This window comes from Triticum aestivum, chromosome 7A (genome assembly GCF_018294505.1).
Source record: "Triticum aestivum cultivar Chinese Spring chromosome 7A, IWGSC CS RefSeq v2.1, whole genome shotgun sequence".
NCBI lineage: Eukaryota > Viridiplantae > Streptophyta > Magnoliopsida > Poales > Poaceae > Triticum > Triticum aestivum.
In genome coordinates, this window is record NC_057812.1 from 508,888,716 (window position 1) to 508,906,084 (window position 17,369).

General features: G+C 45.1%; 1 protein-coding gene and 1 non-coding gene across 2 annotated transcripts; one reads left to right on the forward strand and one right to left on the reverse strand.

Annotated features, from left to right (window-relative positions):
• Positions 1-353: 353 nt before the first annotated feature.
• On the forward strand, positions 354-2,210 carry LOC123147875 (arabinogalactan protein 20). The gene is made up of 2 exons (XM_044567193.1): positions 354-660; positions 1,898-2,210. The coding sequence occupies exons 1-2, from the start codon at positions 549-551 to the stop codon at positions 2,002-2,004; spliced, it is 219 nt and encodes a 72-aa protein (XP_044423128.1). The 5' UTR covers positions 354-548; the 3' UTR covers positions 2,005-2,210.
• Positions 2,211-3,822: 1,612 nt separating this feature from the next.
• TRNAK-UUU (transfer RNA lysine (anticodon UUU)) lies at positions 3,823-3,894 on the reverse strand. The gene has a single exon. It is a non-coding gene; the product is annotated as a tRNA-Lys (tRNA).
• Positions 3,895-17,369: the final 13,475 nt, after the last annotated feature.

A 17,369-nucleotide genomic window follows, 5' to 3' on the forward strand; every position in this document is an offset into this window, starting at 1 on the left:
CACCCGGGACCCTCCCCCGCGCAGCAGTTTCACATGCGACCGGGCCCCACGCCCCTCGCCACAAACGGTACCAATTCACGCACCCGCCTAGTCGCCGCAGGTGGCGCCCAGAGCGTCCGCGCCAGTGAGACGACGGCGGGTATGAAAGACTGGGGTGCCACCCGCGGGGCGGTGGCTGGCAAATCTGTCCCCACGAATCCCGCGCACAGAGACGATCCGCCTGCGCGCGGGACCAGCGCTCGTCCCGGGCCCGCCTGTCAACGGGCGCCTAATCTTTTTTTCACTCACTGACGCCGCTCGGTTACTGTTTCTTTCTTGTAGCTGGCGCTATATAGGCGCCGCGCGCACGTTGGCCGCATTCCCAAGCCCGGAGTTTGTGGGAGAGGAGGATTTGTCGAGAGGGAGGGCCGCGATTCGTTGCTCTTCCTTCCTCCTCCTGCTCGCCTCCGGTGTGGGGGTGCGCTGCGGTGCGGTGGGCGGAGGGGAGGTCGAGGGATCAGGAGGGCGAATCGAGGGGGCGGGAGGAGCTAGGAGGAGAGGCGGCGGAAATGGCGGCGTGGACCTCCGTCGGCCTGGTGGCGGTGGCCGTGCTGGTCGTCGGCATCGCAATGCCGGCCTCCGCCGCCGTGCAGCCGCCCGCGCCCGCGCCCTCCAGCGACGGTGAGAAAACCCCCGCGCCGCACCCTCTTTTTTCACTCTCTCTCTCCATCTCCAGTGGCTTGCGTTTGCCGGCATTGGCTGGCGCGTGGGCCCCGTGCCACCCGCCCTCTCCGCTCCGACGGAATCCTCTCTCTGCAGCGATCTTGATTTCATTTCCCGTGACTCCTCTCGTGGCGATAATAGAGTCAATACGATACAGTTAGTTGGCCCCTGCATGTGGGGAAACCATTGATCTGCTTGAACCACCTGGTATATGACTACTTACATAAGCTGCGGAAACCATTTGTGAATTGAGCAGTGTTTTCACGCTCATAAGCAATTCAATGAAATGACAGAGCATGCTATTCTTTATTTTGTTCTCATTTCTCACTTCAAAGTTCCACCTGAAAAAATAAATCAATTTTCTAGAAATCTTGATATTTTACACCACCCCTTCAAAGCTGCATGACCTGATGATACTTGACATCTCATATCTTGACAAAGAATTAGCTGTGCAAAATTAATGTGACTCATACAGTACGTTACTGAAAAAGTTCAATTTTATCAGTATGTTTGCGACGAGGAACTGTCTCTGTCAGGTTTTTTGCGGACTTGTTTTATTCATTCTTGCCAAGTGCTCAACACATGTTTGATGCAATATATTCCGAGTAACACCGATAAGAAAAGAATTTCACGTGTAAGCCATTCGTTGTAGTACAAGATAAGTGTGCGAAATGGCATTTCGCTGATGGGCACATATGATTGATAACCACATAGGAAGGGCGTTTGCTGCCCATCTGTCAAGAATCTTGCCTTCCTCCTTTCTGGTGTAGTACTAGCTGAGTTGGTTTGCACTTCCCTTTCACCCGTAGAACTGGTACCCTTGGTCTGTTTAGCTTCCATTGAAATACATGATACCTGGCAGCAGCCGCTGGTTTACGCTTTTATTGCAAGGATGTCAGGAATTGTGCTTTCTTGAAAGCGACTTTGAATTCTACTCGAAGTAAACGCCTGACTAGTCTTCAGTTTCAGGCATTCCTGTTTTAATGCCCACAAAATGTTTTTCACTACGGTCATCAACTGCAAATCGCATACTCTGCTATTTACTCCTTTTGAGTTATCTTTCACGTAGGCGTTTGCGAAACCGAACTGTTATCTCTAACCTGCTGCTTTCAAGCTTCATTCTGCTCCCTATATTTGCTTGCTTCGTTTCTTGTGTGAAGCTAGACTAACCCTTGCTGCTAATGTTTTGACACAGGCACGTCGATTGACCAGGGTATCGCATACGTGCTGATGCTGGTGGCCCTTGTGCTCACCTACCTCATCCATCCGCTGGACGCCTCCTCCCCATACAGGCTCTTCTAATCTAATCAATAATTCGGGTTGCACCTGTAGAGGTAGCTAGCAGCTATGCGATGATGATGATTTAGGTGTGTGTGGGTGTGTGTGTGGTGTTCTATTTTTGTATGCGCGTCAGATGATTATGTATGGACTTGTTTGATGGTGGCATGATTCTGCCATCATGTGAGTGTTTGGCTATTTAGTTCATGCTAATGTGTGTATGTACTCCATTTCACTGGCCCCGTGCCGCTTGCCATGTGCTGTGATGCGTGGTAGGTCTGGTTTTGCAAGTTGTGTGACACCTACTACCCATGTGGATGCTTGTCCGACCCCCTGACAGGCTGACATGGGTGATCTCTTTGTGGTCCGGTTCGTCCATCCCAGATTCATCTGTACTATGAAACCCTTTTATTCCTTTTCATTTTCATTAGTTCTGGAGTGATTCGCTTCTCTAGTCTCCTCCTGATGAATTTCGAAATGAAACTGCCTATGTGAGGTACTCCCTCCGTTCCGAAATACTTGTCTTTCGAGGCATTTCAACAAGTGACTACATACGGAGCAAAATGAGTGAATCTACACTCTAAAATATGTCTACATACATCCGTATGTAGTCATTTGAAATGTCTAGAAAGACAAATATTTAGGAACGGAGGGAGTAGATGTCATGGGCTTCGACTCGACCCCTCTCCGCAGCGGGTGCAATTTGCAGGTTCTGTTTTTGGGTTGTATTGAATTTCTAGTACAAATTTGATTGTGTGTTATGAAATAGAAGTAGACAAATTCAGATGTAAATAGTAGGATTTCAAATGGCTTCATCAACCGCGTATGGTAGCAGTCTACATGGCATGTCCACAACAACAGCATGTGTACTACTCCTGTATTCCTAAATCTAAATGCTAGCAGACCCGGACCATGAAGTTAACAGGAATTGATGTTGCTCCTTGAAGGTAGCAGTCTACATGGCATGTCCACAACAAGAGCATGTGTACTGCTCCTATATTCCTAAATATAAATGCTAGCAGACTCGGACCCTGAACTTAACTGGGAATGATATTGCTCCTTGAATGTATGAGAACTGGTGACCGAGTACATTGTCTCTGTGTTTCCATGGGCCGCTATATCGACCAATCACAGCGCTTCTGTTAGTGTATTCACCCCCTTAACCCTAACCACTGCTCCAGCCGTCTAGCGTCATGGGGAGCCTAGCTACAAGGGGGTTTCTCTTCTCAAAAAAAGAAGAAGCTACAAGGGTATTGCGTACAAGGGTGTTTCTCTTCTTCTAAAAAAAGAAGCTAGAAGGTATTCCGTGGTTGATTCATCTCGCGAGGTCGCGTGCTTTTGCCTGGTTGCAAATGGCATGAGATGCATGAGTTCCTTTCTGGAGAAGTTTCAGGCTCGTGCATGCTCTAATTGGTAGCGCCTCGTGTTCTCATCTCCGGCTTGCTAATCTGAGTACTTTTGGCGTTGGAGATTGCCAAAGGCAGCTAGGGTCTCCTTGTTGTTTCAGTTGTATCTAATCATTTGTAGTATTGCTTTTCTGAATACTAGTACCTGTCATGTTCATCGAAACAAATGTTGTGCCAAACATATGCATATACTCCTTACTTCACATGTAGATAGGGAAGAGTCTTGGAGAAATAGGGAAACATTTAGGTCTATTGTTTCGATTTGATATGTCAAGTAATCGTGACTATATGGATGAAAGTTTCTTAAGGAAGAACCAACCAGTAAAGAATGTAGGACTGATGAGAAATAGTACTCGTTATGCGCCAACTGATCCGAATATCCTAGAGGTAAATAATCATAAGTATAACAACAAAATTCAAAAAAGAAACACAAATACGCCGTCCGTGGGGATCGAACCCACGGCCACGTGGTTAAAAGCCACGCGCTCTACCACTGAGCTAGGACGGCTGGTGTGAATTAAAAATGTGATTTAAAGTATTAATTAGATAAGAAGGGGAAACAAATGCTTCTTCCAGATGCTTCTTCCAAAGAAGATTTGTTACGGCCCCTTTATTTTGAGAAACACAGTACAAAAAATGATGATAACAAGCGAAATAACAAGTGCATACATACACTTATCCCATGCATACACACACGCGCACCCTACCTTATGAGCACGTCTAAGAGATTGAGTCGAAGGGTCATGAGATTTGAGCGTACTTAATACCTTACAAAACATATATGTTTACAGACATATGTATAAATTATTGTGAACATATCTTTCAGTTATGTTGTACACAAAATAGCATGTCGTCTAAAAAAACAAACGTCCCTGCCAAGGTGCGTGTTTTTGGGTGGTAGCTAGCCACATAATCTCTCGGTGTCCAGATGAACATGCACATACGCAATCTAGAGGCTCTCTCAACATGTAGCATTTGTGAGGATGAACAGAAAGATGTGCCACCGTTTTTTTTTTCGTATGACACTCTTAGGATGATTTGCGAAGTTAAGAAAAAAAGTGTGTTTGCATCGATCGCATCAAGATTAATCTATGTTATTTTTCATACGTATTTCATTTCACTGGGCTACAGTTGGCCTTAGCTTTAGTAGCAGGGTTGGCGTGCTTTCTTTTCAATGAGGGAATGGCTGGCGCTATCACCGATGGCACTTTCATCCTCAACAAGAAGTGAGTAGTTGGCATTTCCGGTTTCCGAATCCACAAAGGCGAGGGCGCTCCATGAGGTGACGCAAGAGGCATGAGATTTGCCCTCTAAACAAGACCTTGGCAACTCTAGCCGGGATTAGGTACTTATTATAATGGAAAAAGTGAATGAGACTCAATCCAAGTTGCCCCCCAACTACAATATTTACTTTGGCAACGGGTTGACACCGTAGAAACAATATTACTTTTCGCGGCAGAAAGGCGTCGATCCAAGCTTCTTCAATTTTCCTTCAAAGTTACAATTTGCTGCAGTCTATACAAGCGGTCTCGCACAAAGTTAGATATAAAAGAGCAACGCCTGGCGGACCCTATCTCAAATGAGAACTCCCTCAAATTAGATGCAAACCATGCAAACCATGGATACTAGATGATACCTCATGAAGGTTGGCTAAAACTTAATGTGGATGCAGGTTCATTCAAGATACAAACCATGGTGCTTTGGGAGCGGTTTTGCGAGGTGATAAGGCGGGTACTATGGTCAACATGGAACTATCAGCCATTGCACGTCAATTGAGATGGGTGAAGCTAAGACGTGTTTGGAAGGCTTACATGGGATAGTACCTTTTGCTGACCACCCAATTTACATATAGAGTGGTTGTGTGAATATCATTTAGGCTTTGTCCTTGTTAGATCTTGATTTATGAATGATCGATGGTGGTATTACACATGATTTTACGAACTTTCTAGGAAATCTCCCGGTCTTTGGGTTATCGAGAATGCTCTGGTGTGGCAATGGTGTTTACCCATGGCTTAGCTAGGTTTGGTAGAGAGGGGTCAAGTTGTGGTGTTCTGTTAGAGTTAGTACGAGCATGCGTTTTGTGTGTGGTTGAACCCGATGATAATAAATCTATGTTGCTAAAGTGATATAAAACATTATTTTCAAAAAATAGAGTTTTTAAGCACAAATTTGTTTTTACGTGTATACTACAAATTAACGTGTTAACCTCGATAAGTACTCAATTCCCTTCATTGAGGGAATATTGAGGGATACAATCTTCAAAATCACACAAAGTATAAAATCACCGACACTTACTTAGTTTTTGTACACCTCTGTTTTCACATACATCGGAATATTGTACAACCAGGCAAAAGGGTACTAGATTTATAGATATCAATGCTAGTTATATTATTCTTCCAACTAGGAAAAGGGCATGTGTGTTGCAATGGGATAATAAAACCGTGGTCTTCAAATCAAGTTTCAAATATTTGCATTCCATATATATACATGTGTTTGAATATTTGTGCATCAAACGGCCCGCATGCGGACGTAAGACACATGCATTCTAACATGTTCACAGTGGGTTGATGTTGGACTTGATCGTTGATGCATGTATTCTTCAGTACATCCTCGATGTGTGTATGAAAATTAAACGATAAGTTTAGTCTCACGATGGATGAAAAACGAAGGGCACCGTGACATACGAATAATTCAGAGGAACACTCATTTTTTTCACTTCTACGGATGGCGAGGTGGGCAATTTACTTCAACTTTAGGAACAGTTTCGATGAGAGATGAAAAATCCAGAGAAACAATTAACGAAGAGTTTTTTCACTTACAAGTGATGGGTGGGTAATTTATTTCAACTTTAGGGGCAATTTTGTGGAGAGACGAAAAAATGGAGAAACAATTAACGAAGATTTTTTTTTCACTTACAGGCATCATGATGAATAATTTACCTTAACTTTATGGGCAGCTTAGGGTAGGTGGATGAACCAAAAACCAGAAAAACACACCGTCCTTTATTATTAGGTATAGACTGGAGTGTATAATCACTGACCAAAAGTGCATAATGTAGAAAAAACTTTCTCTGAAATTAATCATGGAGGCATTAGGAATCCAGCCAACGAAAACGATACATAAAATGAGAGCATGAGAAACCGAAAAGAACAAACCCTAATATGCAATCTTGGAATCATGGGGGGAGAGCTACTAGGATAATGTATTTCTTTATATTGTAGTTCTTTGAGCAAAGCTAATACTGGCAAACGGGTATCTGACCCATCAGTAACTCTTGCGCCTAGCAAATGAAACAACAAACTTAGTTTTTTAGTTGTTAAATTGGTTGGTGAACGTTCCCATATACATATTAGAAGCATTATGTGCTTCGTACGAGCTAGTTAGATCGCTATGTGAGGAGGGGAGAGGTGTAGTAGTTACAGGGAGATGGAAGAAATGCAAGAGTTCGTGTATGCCATTTGTATTTCATCAGGGCAACTCCAAAGCCGTACACCCAAACGCCCATTAATGTTCGGACGGCAAGGTTCAGACACTTTTTGCCATCCAACGTCATGTATCAAGCGTCTGTAGATTGGCATGGACATTCGATCCTGCAAACCAAAATCAAACTGATGCGCCTATTTTGCATCATGTTTTCTTATTATTATTTATAATGTTTTTATCCATAATAATATTTTTTGGAGCAATTCTAATGTATTTTCTCTCATAATATGCAAGGTATACATCAAGAGGAAGAATTCTGACAGCTGGAAATCTGGACCTGAAAAAACTACGTCAGGCTACCTATTCTGCACAACTCCAAACAAGCTAAAACTTCACGAAGATTTTTTATGTAATATTTAAAATTTATTAAAGCAAATAACTACCAGAGGGGGCCTACCAGGTGGGCACAACCCACCTGGGCGCACCAGGAAGCCCAGGCGCGCCTTGGTGGGTTGTGCTCCCCTCGGCCCATCTCCGATGCCCATCTTTTGGTATATAAGTCATTTTGACCTACAAAAATAAATAAGAGGAGGACTTTCGGGACGAAGCGCCGCAGCCTCGAGGCGGAACTTGGGCAGGAGCACTTTTGCCCTCAGGCGGAGCGATTCCGCTGGGGGAACTTCCCTCCCGGAGGGGGAAATCATCGTCATCATCATCACCAATAACTCTCCCACCTTGGGAAGGGAAATCTCCATCAACATCTTCAACATGACCATCTCCTCTCAAACCCTAGTTCATCTCTTGTGTTCAATCTTGTTACCGGAACTATAGATTGGTACTTGTGGGTGACTAGTAGTGTTGATTACATCTTGTAGTTGATTACTATATGGTTTATTTGGTGGAAGATTATATGTTCTGATCCAATATGCTATTTAATACCCCTCTAATCATGAGCATGTTTATCATTTGTGAGTAGTTACCTTTGTTCTTGAGGTCACGGGAGAAATCATGTTGCAAGTAATCATGTGAATTTAATATGTGTTCGATATTTTGATAATATGTATGTTGTGATTCCCTTGGTGGTGTCATGTGAATGTCGAATACATGACACTTCACCATATTTGGGCCTAAGGAAATGCATTGTGAAGTAGTAATTAGATGATGGGTTGCGAGAGTGACACAAGCTTAAACCCCAGTTTATGCGCTATTTCGTAAGGGACCGATTGGATCCAAAAGTTTAATGCTATGGATAGAATTTATTCTTAATACTTTTCTCATAGTTGCGGATGCTTGCGGGAAGGTTAATCATAAGTAGGAGGTTTGTTAAAGTAAGAACAACACCTAAGCACTGGTCCACCCACATATCAAATTATCAAAGTACCGAACACGAATTAAACCAACATGATGAAAATGACTAGATGAAATTCCCGTGTACCCTAAAAAATGCTTTACTTATCATAAGATACCATTTTGGCATGTCCTTTGCCTCAAAAGAATCAGGCTACCTTGCTGCACTTTTGTTACTACTGTCGTTACTTGCTCGTTACAAATTATCTTGCTATCAGACTACCCTGTTACTTACAATTTCAGCACCTGCAGACATTACCTTACTGAAAACCACTTGTCATTTCCTTCTGCTCCTCGTTGGGTTCGACACTCTTACTTATCGAAAAGAGATACAATTGATCCCCTATACGTGTGGGTCATCAAGGTTATTTTCTGGCGCCGTTAGCGGGGAGTGAAGCGTCTTTGGTAAGTGAAATTTGGTAAGGAAACATTTATATAGTGTGCTGAAATTTATTGTCACTTGTTACTATAGAAAACAATCCTTTGCGGGGTTTGTTTGGGGTATCTTCATATTGTCCGGAACCACAATTAATTACCCCTCAACCTAGTGCACCTACTGAAAATATTTAATATGAAATTCTTTTGGGTATGATAGAACAACTGCTAGCTAATCCTTATGCAGGAGATGGAACTGAACATCCTGATATGCACTTGATATATGTGGAACAAATTTGTGGATTGTTTAAGCTTGCAGGTTTACCCGGAGATAAAGTTATGAAAAATGTTTTCCCTTTATTTTTGAAGGGAAAAGCATTGGCACGGTGTAGGCTATGCGATGATATTGGATCATGGAATTGTAATCATTTGAAATTGGAGTTCCACCAAAAATTTATCCTATGCATCTAGTTCATCGTGCTCGGAATTATATATATCATTTTTGGCCTTGTGAAGGAGAAAGTATCGCTCTAGCTTGGGGGAGGCTTAAGTCAATGTTATATTCATGCCTCAATCATGAGCTCTCAAGAGAAATTATTATTCAGAATTGTTATGCTTGGCTTTCTCGTAATGATCAAACCATGTGAGGGAGTCCTGGATTATTGGGTCCACGGGTTTCCGGGCTGTGTAGCATTGGGCGGACTGATGGGCCATGAAGATACAAGATAGAAGGCCTTCCCCCGTGTCCGGATGGGACTCTCCTTTGTGTGGATGGCAAGCTTGACGTCTGGATATGTTGTTTCATTTCTCTGTAAACCGACTTCGTACAACCCTAGGCCCCTCCAGTGTCTATATAAACCGGAGGGTTTAGTCCATAAAGGCTATTAAAAATCACATAGGCTATACATCTAGGGTTTATCCATTACGATCTCAAGGTAGATCAACTCTTGTAACCCCTATACTCATCAAATACAATCAAGCGGGACGTAGGGTTTTACCTCCATTAAGAAGGACCGAACCTGGGTAAACATCGCATCATTCTCGTCTCCTGTTTCCTTTGATCCTCAAATGCACAGTGCGGGACCCCCTACTCGAGATCGACTGGTTTTGACACCGACATTGGTGATTTAATTGAGAGTTCCTCTGTGTCGTCGACTGTGGGATCAATGGCTCTCCTCATCATTAATGACAACATCACCTCGGGAGAAACCCTAGCTCTGGGGCAGCTCCTCTAGCTCGGTGGTTTCACCATGGGCGCCCATACAGCCTTTAAGTCAAGGGCGGCCCTCGAAATCGCTAAACATCGTCTTCATGTCGGCCTCGAACACCCCAAAAAGATAGATCCAGCAGATATTTCGTCTTTAAACGAACTACTTGATCACATCGCCACCCTGGGAGTAGCAACAAACTACGATCGGATTGGGCTTAAACATCATGCCAAACCCATGTGGTGAATGGACTAAGGGCGGCGGTGATCAAGGTTACATAAGAAGCAGTTGGAGGATAGCCAAGGTATGCAGTAACCTGCGAGTACATTTTAAGAAAAAAATGAATAGTCCGTCCGGACTGAGGTGTCATAAACTTTACTAGGGGCCACGACCGAGGTGGCAGCTCTCAAGAAGGCGTTGGCCAAGGCCGAGGACAAAGCGGCCAAGAAACGTGCCGCGCGCGAGAAGCACGAGGTCCAGGTTGGCGAGGCGCAACAACAGCTCCAGAGCGCAATCGAGAGATTTGAGTCCTTGGAGCGCGATTGTAAGGCGCAAGAGTCCGAGCTGGCGAAGGCCCGCCAGAGCGCACATGATGGACGAGCCAAAGCCCAGAACGCCCTCCAGGGCATTCAAGCGGCCAAGGAGATTGCGGAGGGTAATTCTTTCACCATGCAAAGCAACTATGTAGAAGAAACGTTCCTTGTACTTATCCGAATTTCGGTTTTCCATGGGCGTTTACGGATTTGCCGTGCAGTATATCAGATGTTGCCGAGTATTATAGAGCCGAAGAAGGGATGTCTACGGAGAAGCTATTTTGGTCACAATATCTTGGACCCGAACATCCGTTGTCCTTCAGTGACCAGCTAAAGCAGTTGGTCGAGCTGCACAGGTCGGCAGAGCTAGCCATGAAGGACCTGATAGTCCGGCTGTGGCCTGCCGAGCCTGTACCTAGCAGCTACTTCGGACTTGTTAAGCGGCTTGTAAGTGCCTGTCCGCGGCTCGAAGCCGTGAAGCGGTCGTTCTATATTGAAGGTGCGTGTATGGCATTTGCCCGCGTCAAGACGCATTGGGCAAAGCTGGATGCCAAGAAGCTGATGATCGAGGGGCCGTCGGAGGGCAAGGAGCATCCTCGACCCGAGCTCTATTTTGACGGCGTCATAGAGGGGTCCCGCCTTGTGGTGGAACAATGTTCGAAGGATGTCATATTCCCATGAGAACATTTGTATTATCCTATCCTGTAATATGGAACGATGATGTTATGTACTATAATGCTTGCGATTTACATTTTACCTCCTATGCGGCCGTTTATGAAATCTGAGGGATGACCAGTTGTCGGCTTCTGCCCCCACGTAGATAGTATGGGGGTGTTCGGGATAAATCTAAACACTCTTTACTCCACATTCTGGTCCTTAAAGGAGGTGTTTAGCGCAACGAACAAGGCAATCAGACTATGTGGCCTTTACCACCCTCACTTAGCCATAGGAGTTTGACAATTAAGAAAGTTGGCGAAGCCCCTGGTATTCGGAAGGCCGAACTAGGGGCGTTATACACACCTAATCAAAGGAACCGATTCTTCGTAAGAAGCGGAAAAAATCTCTAACGATTTGGAACCTCTCGAACAACTGACCAGCTCTCACCGCATCATGAAAGTCAGTTTTCAACTTTCTCTACTGAGGTGCTCGTCCGGAAGAACCGGGACACAATCGCAGTAGTTCTCCCTTTACTACCCTAGCCGATATAGCGGAACGTAAGTTAGTAAGCACAGGAGCCGGGCAACCCAACTATTGACCAAAGACATGATTCGGATCCGATGCATATAATGCTATAAGTTCGGGGTGCCGAACTATACTAAAAAAGTGTTCAGACTTTTATTGCCGTAATGCTGGGTGTAATGAAGCCCCTAGCATAGTAATACGTACCATGGTGTATGTGTGCAATAAGTAATATATACGAAGGTGAGGAAACAGGAAAATTAAGTAATAAGCTGACGCCACCATTCATTCACCATTGTGATGTAATTAGTATGTCGAGGTGTACTTTGTGCAAGTAATGCGATAAGCAAGTAAAGCTATTTAACATGCCGCAACCAAGGGCGAGCTACGTGCTGGTATGTAAAACAAGTATGGCAATCGTTTAATAGAGACCACCTGGGGATTCCCTTGTATGCCAGAGCTCCTTGCCTCCTTGGTGTGTTTTGCAAATGGGTCGTCCGCGTAGACCTCGAAAAGAGAAAAAAACCGTAATAAAAAGAAAAAAATAAAGGCGTGTGAATCCTTGGGTCGGTCAAGCCACATTGTGGATCGCGAGCGAGTTATGCCTCCTTCAGTACCCATGGGGTTTTGAGTGCGTAGTTATGTACGCACGGTACGGATGCCATTTCCTCATCGGGGCTGGGACGGAGGCCGGATTTACTAATTCAGCTCTTGACGAACCAAGCTGCCCTATTGTAGTGTAGTCTGGACATTCCTAACGATGTCCAGGGGCTCGGCGGCCGGATTATGGTGCCGCTTGAGAAGGCCGCTCTGTACTTCTGCTGATAGGGCGGCGGTATGCTCCTCTCACTAGGAGAAAAAGGGACATTTGTCCCGGTTCGTAAGGGCCATTTGTCCCGGTTTCCGAACCGGGACTAAAGGGTCTTTACTAAAGCCCTATGCCTTTAGTCCCGGTTCTTACACAAACCGGGACAGATGGGCCTCCACATGGTCGGTGCGGCGAGCCCAGGCAGGATGCCCTTTTGGTCCCAGTTGGTGGCACCGACCGGGACCAATAGGCATCCACGCGTCAGCTGTTCAGGGGCTATGGTTTTTGTTTTTTTTCTGAAGGGGGGGAGGATTTGGTGGTTTTGTATGGTTAATTAAGGTGTTTCATATATTGTGTTAGGTAGCTAATTAATTAATAGAGAGAAGTGTCCTCTCTTATCTCCGTGCTTGGTCGACGCTACGTACTATACATATAGAGAGCACTCGACACGCTAGCTAGTAAGCAAAAATGAAGGAAACAGAAGATCGTCATGAATATATGCATACAGAGAGAAGTGATATCGACCTCTCTTTCTCCGAGAGATTGGTCGAACAACAAGTTTTCGTATATCTATCCGACGCTACTGGCTACATATATACAATATAAGATCTCTTACAATATAATCCCCTAATTATATATGAACACAAGGTACACATAGTATTCTCCGTCTTTATCGATCACGTGGTCAAGAAAGAATGCCGCCAATTCCTCTTGAATTCCTCGCATGCGATCTGGTGCTAGGAGTTCATCCCGCATCCGAAACATCTAATTTGAAGAAGGGGGTCAATACATATATATATGAATGAATGGAACTCAACACAAAAGATGGTAATAAAGTTAAATTCAGAATATTATTTCTTACGCACTTCATATTGTTTCTTAGTGTAGCCCCGCTCATAGGTCGTGTGGCGGATGGACTCGCAAACGTAGTATCCACAGTAATTATTCCCGGCTTCCTTCCACAACCACTTTACAAGAAATAGAGGTCAATCAAACTGATAAGCAAGTATGCTAAATGGTATTGATGAAACTAGCACTTGAATCACTAGGAGATGCGCGGAACATGCTAGTAGTACTTACTTTCGGGTGTTTAAATTCCAGCTTCTTCGGCAGTCCCGGAGCTTTTGAGGTGAATTTTTTCCAAACCCTGCCAGACAAAGAAAACAATTACTTGATATCAGGAAGTGAACAAAGTTGCCGATATGGTGCGATAATGATCGATTTAACTTACTTCTCGAGAATTTCAGCCATGTCTGCATACTCCTTGGGATTTTTTCATCTCGAGTCTAAGATGGTTACTAGTCCCTGCTCGAGCTTAATCTCTAGGAGAATATAGTGGAACCTGCGCATGCATGCATAACTCATCAATTACATTACTATGACCTCGACTAATAAGGGAAACCGAATATGCACAAGAAAGTAACACTCACTTGAAGTTGTAAGGAGAGAGTATTATAGCTTTGTTTTGATTTAATACCAACGATCATAGCAAGTTGGCCTTGGTATATATTTTCTGAAATTCAACCGAATATGCATCTATGATATTTGGGTTAATGAACCCAATATCACCGATTTGTCTTTTCTTCAATTCGGCGATCTTCAATCTGCATAATATAGTGAGGATAATTATAAATACATGCAATGAAAGAGCTGACCTATATATAGAGACTTAATGACAAAAGTAGTACTTACAGACAATAGCAAGTGATCGTTAATTTATCGAGGGCCCTCTGATTGAAAAACTGGAAGAACTCCTCAAATGGAACATTCAATAGATCAGTTCCATCGAGGTCATGCTCCTCTTTAACTCTCAGCGTCAACGTATTCCTCCCCCCAGACTCTCTGCAGGTTTTCATGTACCAATAATGGAATCTTCGCATCATTGTTGTTAGAGACCTTTCATCTTTGACGAGAGGCTTCCCGTACTCGTATCTATGTTCTTCCACCTCCAAGAATTCATAATGTACATCGTCGGGTAGGTAATCTTCAAGATTGTTATAACCGGGCACCATCCTCGAATCGTTAGCGACGATATCGCTAGACACCTTGAGCGGGGGGAACGATTGGTTCGCTTGTTCGCCGAGATGGGCAATTTTTTCCCAGCTCGTCGTTCCGCTAACCTTTGATCACTGACAGTACTTCCCGACCGCTCCGCTTCGATAAATGACCTTTGAATAATGCGCTCATAGTTGCCTTTCGGCGGAGACTTTGGTGGTTTCTTCAGGGCTTCCACAGTGCGCTTCGCTTTCACCGGATCTACCTTCTCCTCCGGAGGTGGATGTTTCTTTGCTTTCACCCCTTCGAAGAAGTTCCTCACTTCGTGTCGCACGATCTTCTCGTTTTCCTCCGGGGTCCTCTCGTATGGTAACTTCTCTAGAGTCTTTAGAGAAGGACTGAATCTGTATTGCCTCCCGCCTCTAGATGTACTGCTAGACGCCGGAGCAGACAGAGTGGCTGCGGCTGTCTTCTTTCCTTGCTTACGAGAAGGAGGACTATGACGCGCCGGAGCAGCCGGAGCGGCGACGGGTCTCTTTCGCCCTTGTTGAAGAGGCGGAGAAGGAGTAGGCTGGCTGCTCGGGCACGCCGGCGTAGGCGGAGAAGGAGGCGGAGTGCCGCCACACGCCGGAGAAGGAGGCTGAGTGCCCTGATCACTCGCCGAAGGAGGAGGCGAAGGAGGAGGCGGCGTACCCTGACTCGCCGGAGGAGGAGGAGGCGGAGGCATCCAGTTCGGAAGGTTAATGAGCTCCTTCCGCCATAGGCATGGAGTCTTCAGAGAAGAACCCAGTTGAGTCTCCCCTTTGCTGGTAGGGTGGTCAAGCTCGAGGTCCTAAAATCCGTCCGCTATTTCATCCACCATCACCCTAGCATATCCTTCTGGAATCGGCCGGCAGTGAAAAATTGCGCCAGGTTCAGGAGGTGCAACAGAGCCAACAGCCGCCTTGACTTTCAAATTCTTCCATTGCATCATAAGGTGGCAATTTTGAGACTCTGTGATTAAGTCCACGGGGTAGCTAGCAGGAGCCGTGAAGACAGGCTCCAGCTGCTGCAGCTCGGTGGAAGCCATGCTGCTTCTCCGCTGAGATGGCGGGGTAGCTTCGGGTGAAGTTTCGGCGGGTCGCTTGTTGCGATCTGCTTCTCGTTGCTCTATCGCTTGTACCCTTGCGTGCAGCGCCTGAATTTGGATCTGCTCCACTTTCTTCCTCCTCTCCTGGCATTTGTAACCGCCTGCGTCCGGAAACCCAGCCTTCCATGAAACGGAGCCTGGCGTGCCTTGTGTCCGTCCAGGGTGCTCAGGATTCCCGAGGGCCATTGTGATCTCGTCGTTCTCTCTGTCTGGAACGAACATCCCCTCCTACGCCGCGGCGATATACTCCTGAAGCTTCGCGATAGGTATTCGCAGTTCCTCATTCGTCCAAACGCACTTCCCTGTTATAGGGTCCAAGCTTCCGCCAACCCCGAAGAACCAAGTTCGGCAACGGTCTGGCCAGTGCAATGTCTCTGGTTCGACCCCTTTATCAATCAGGTCATTCTCAGCCTTGGCCCACAACGGCTGGGCTTTGAGGTAGCCACCTGACACCGTGCGATGGTGATTCTTCTTCTTTGCAGCATTTTTCTTGTTTGTCACTGACATCTTCTTACTCTTGTCCGATGTCTTGTGGGCCACAAATGCGGGCTAGTGATATCTGATCTTCTCATACCGGCCGGTGAATTCTGGTGTCTTGTCTTTGTCAACAAACAATGTTTTTAGGTCATTATTCCACCTCCTGAATAGTTCTACCATCTTCTTAAGAGCATGAGACTTGATCAATTGCTCTTTAACTGGCTTCTCCGGATCCTCCTCTGCTGGTAGGGTGAAATTTGCCTTCAGCGTGGTCCAAAGATCATCTTTCTGCATATCGGAGACATAAGACACCTCGGGGTCTTCATTCTTAGGCTTTAACCATTGGTGGATAATGATCGGGATCTTGTCCCTAACAAGAACCCCGCACTGCGCAGCAAATGCTTCCTTTGTCCAGATGGGTTCAATCGGCATGCCATCGCGCGCGATTGCTGTGATCTCAAACCTTTCATCCGAGCGCAACTTTTTCTTCGGGCCTCGTCTCTTTACCGAAGTTGTGCTCGATCCGGAGGGCTAGAAAAAAGAAGAAAGAAGAGAGTTAATTAATATGTGTACATATACCAAAACAATGAATGCATCAATTAGCTAGTCAGCACATGCTTAACTAATATATATACCTAGCCAGACTTAGTTTGGTCACCGGAGCCATCATCACGGTCTCCTTCTTGCACCGGCATTGGGTCACCGGAGCCGTCAACAAGGTCTCCTTCTTGCAACGGCATTGTGTCACCGAATCCATCATATGCTTCTTCACCCTGTCCTTCCAGACCATCGGTTTCGTTCAGAAACGACATGACGACATCACTTCCTTGTGCGATTATGTCCCCCAACACTGCTTCTGTTGCTTCGTCTCGGGGGTACTCCATAGTTTCTGCAAATATTTACAACATGGCAATTATTATTCAAACATGACAGATGGATATATTAGTGGCAAACGTAGAACTAGCTAGCTAATCACAATAAGGAATCATATTAGTGGCATCGACATTGTTTCTCTAGGGTTTGGGGTGGCCTCGGCAATGCTTCAAGGGTTTGGGGTGGCCTCGACGACAACACTCTTTTAACTTGGTAAATTTGGGTGGCCTCGAGAGAGTTTGTCGGGTAGGGGCATAGCGGGAGGGGGTAGGAGACCAACATCATTTTTTTCTAGGGTTTGGATGTCCTCGAGAGTTTTGGTCGAGCGAGAGGGCCGGGGGTAAGAAATAAAAAGAGGAGAAGATTGAAGAAAAAAAGAAGACAAAAAAGAGGAGAAGAAGAAAAAATAGAATATCTTCTATTTTTTTCTTCTTCTCCTTTATTCCTTTCTTCTTCTCCTCTTCTTTTTCTTCTTTTTTCCTCTTCTTATTTATTTCTCCTCTTCTTCCTCTCCTTTTCTTCTCCTTTCTTCCTCTTCTTATTTTCCTTTTTCCTCTCATTCTTTTTCTTCTTCTTCCTTTCCTAGCTAGATATATAAAAATTTTCTAAAAATGTAACTTTTGCATATATAATTTT

Excerpts from the sequence above, each read along its gene's own strand:
- LOC123147875 (XM_044567193.1), top strand. The coding sequence starts at position 549 with ATGGCGGCGTGGACCTCCGTCGGCCTGGTGGCGGTGGCCGTGCTGGTC. Across the intron at positions 661-1,897 it reads GCCCGCGCCCTCCAGCGACG|GCACGTCGATTGACCAGGGT; the intron begins GTGAGAAAACCC and ends GTTTTGACACAG.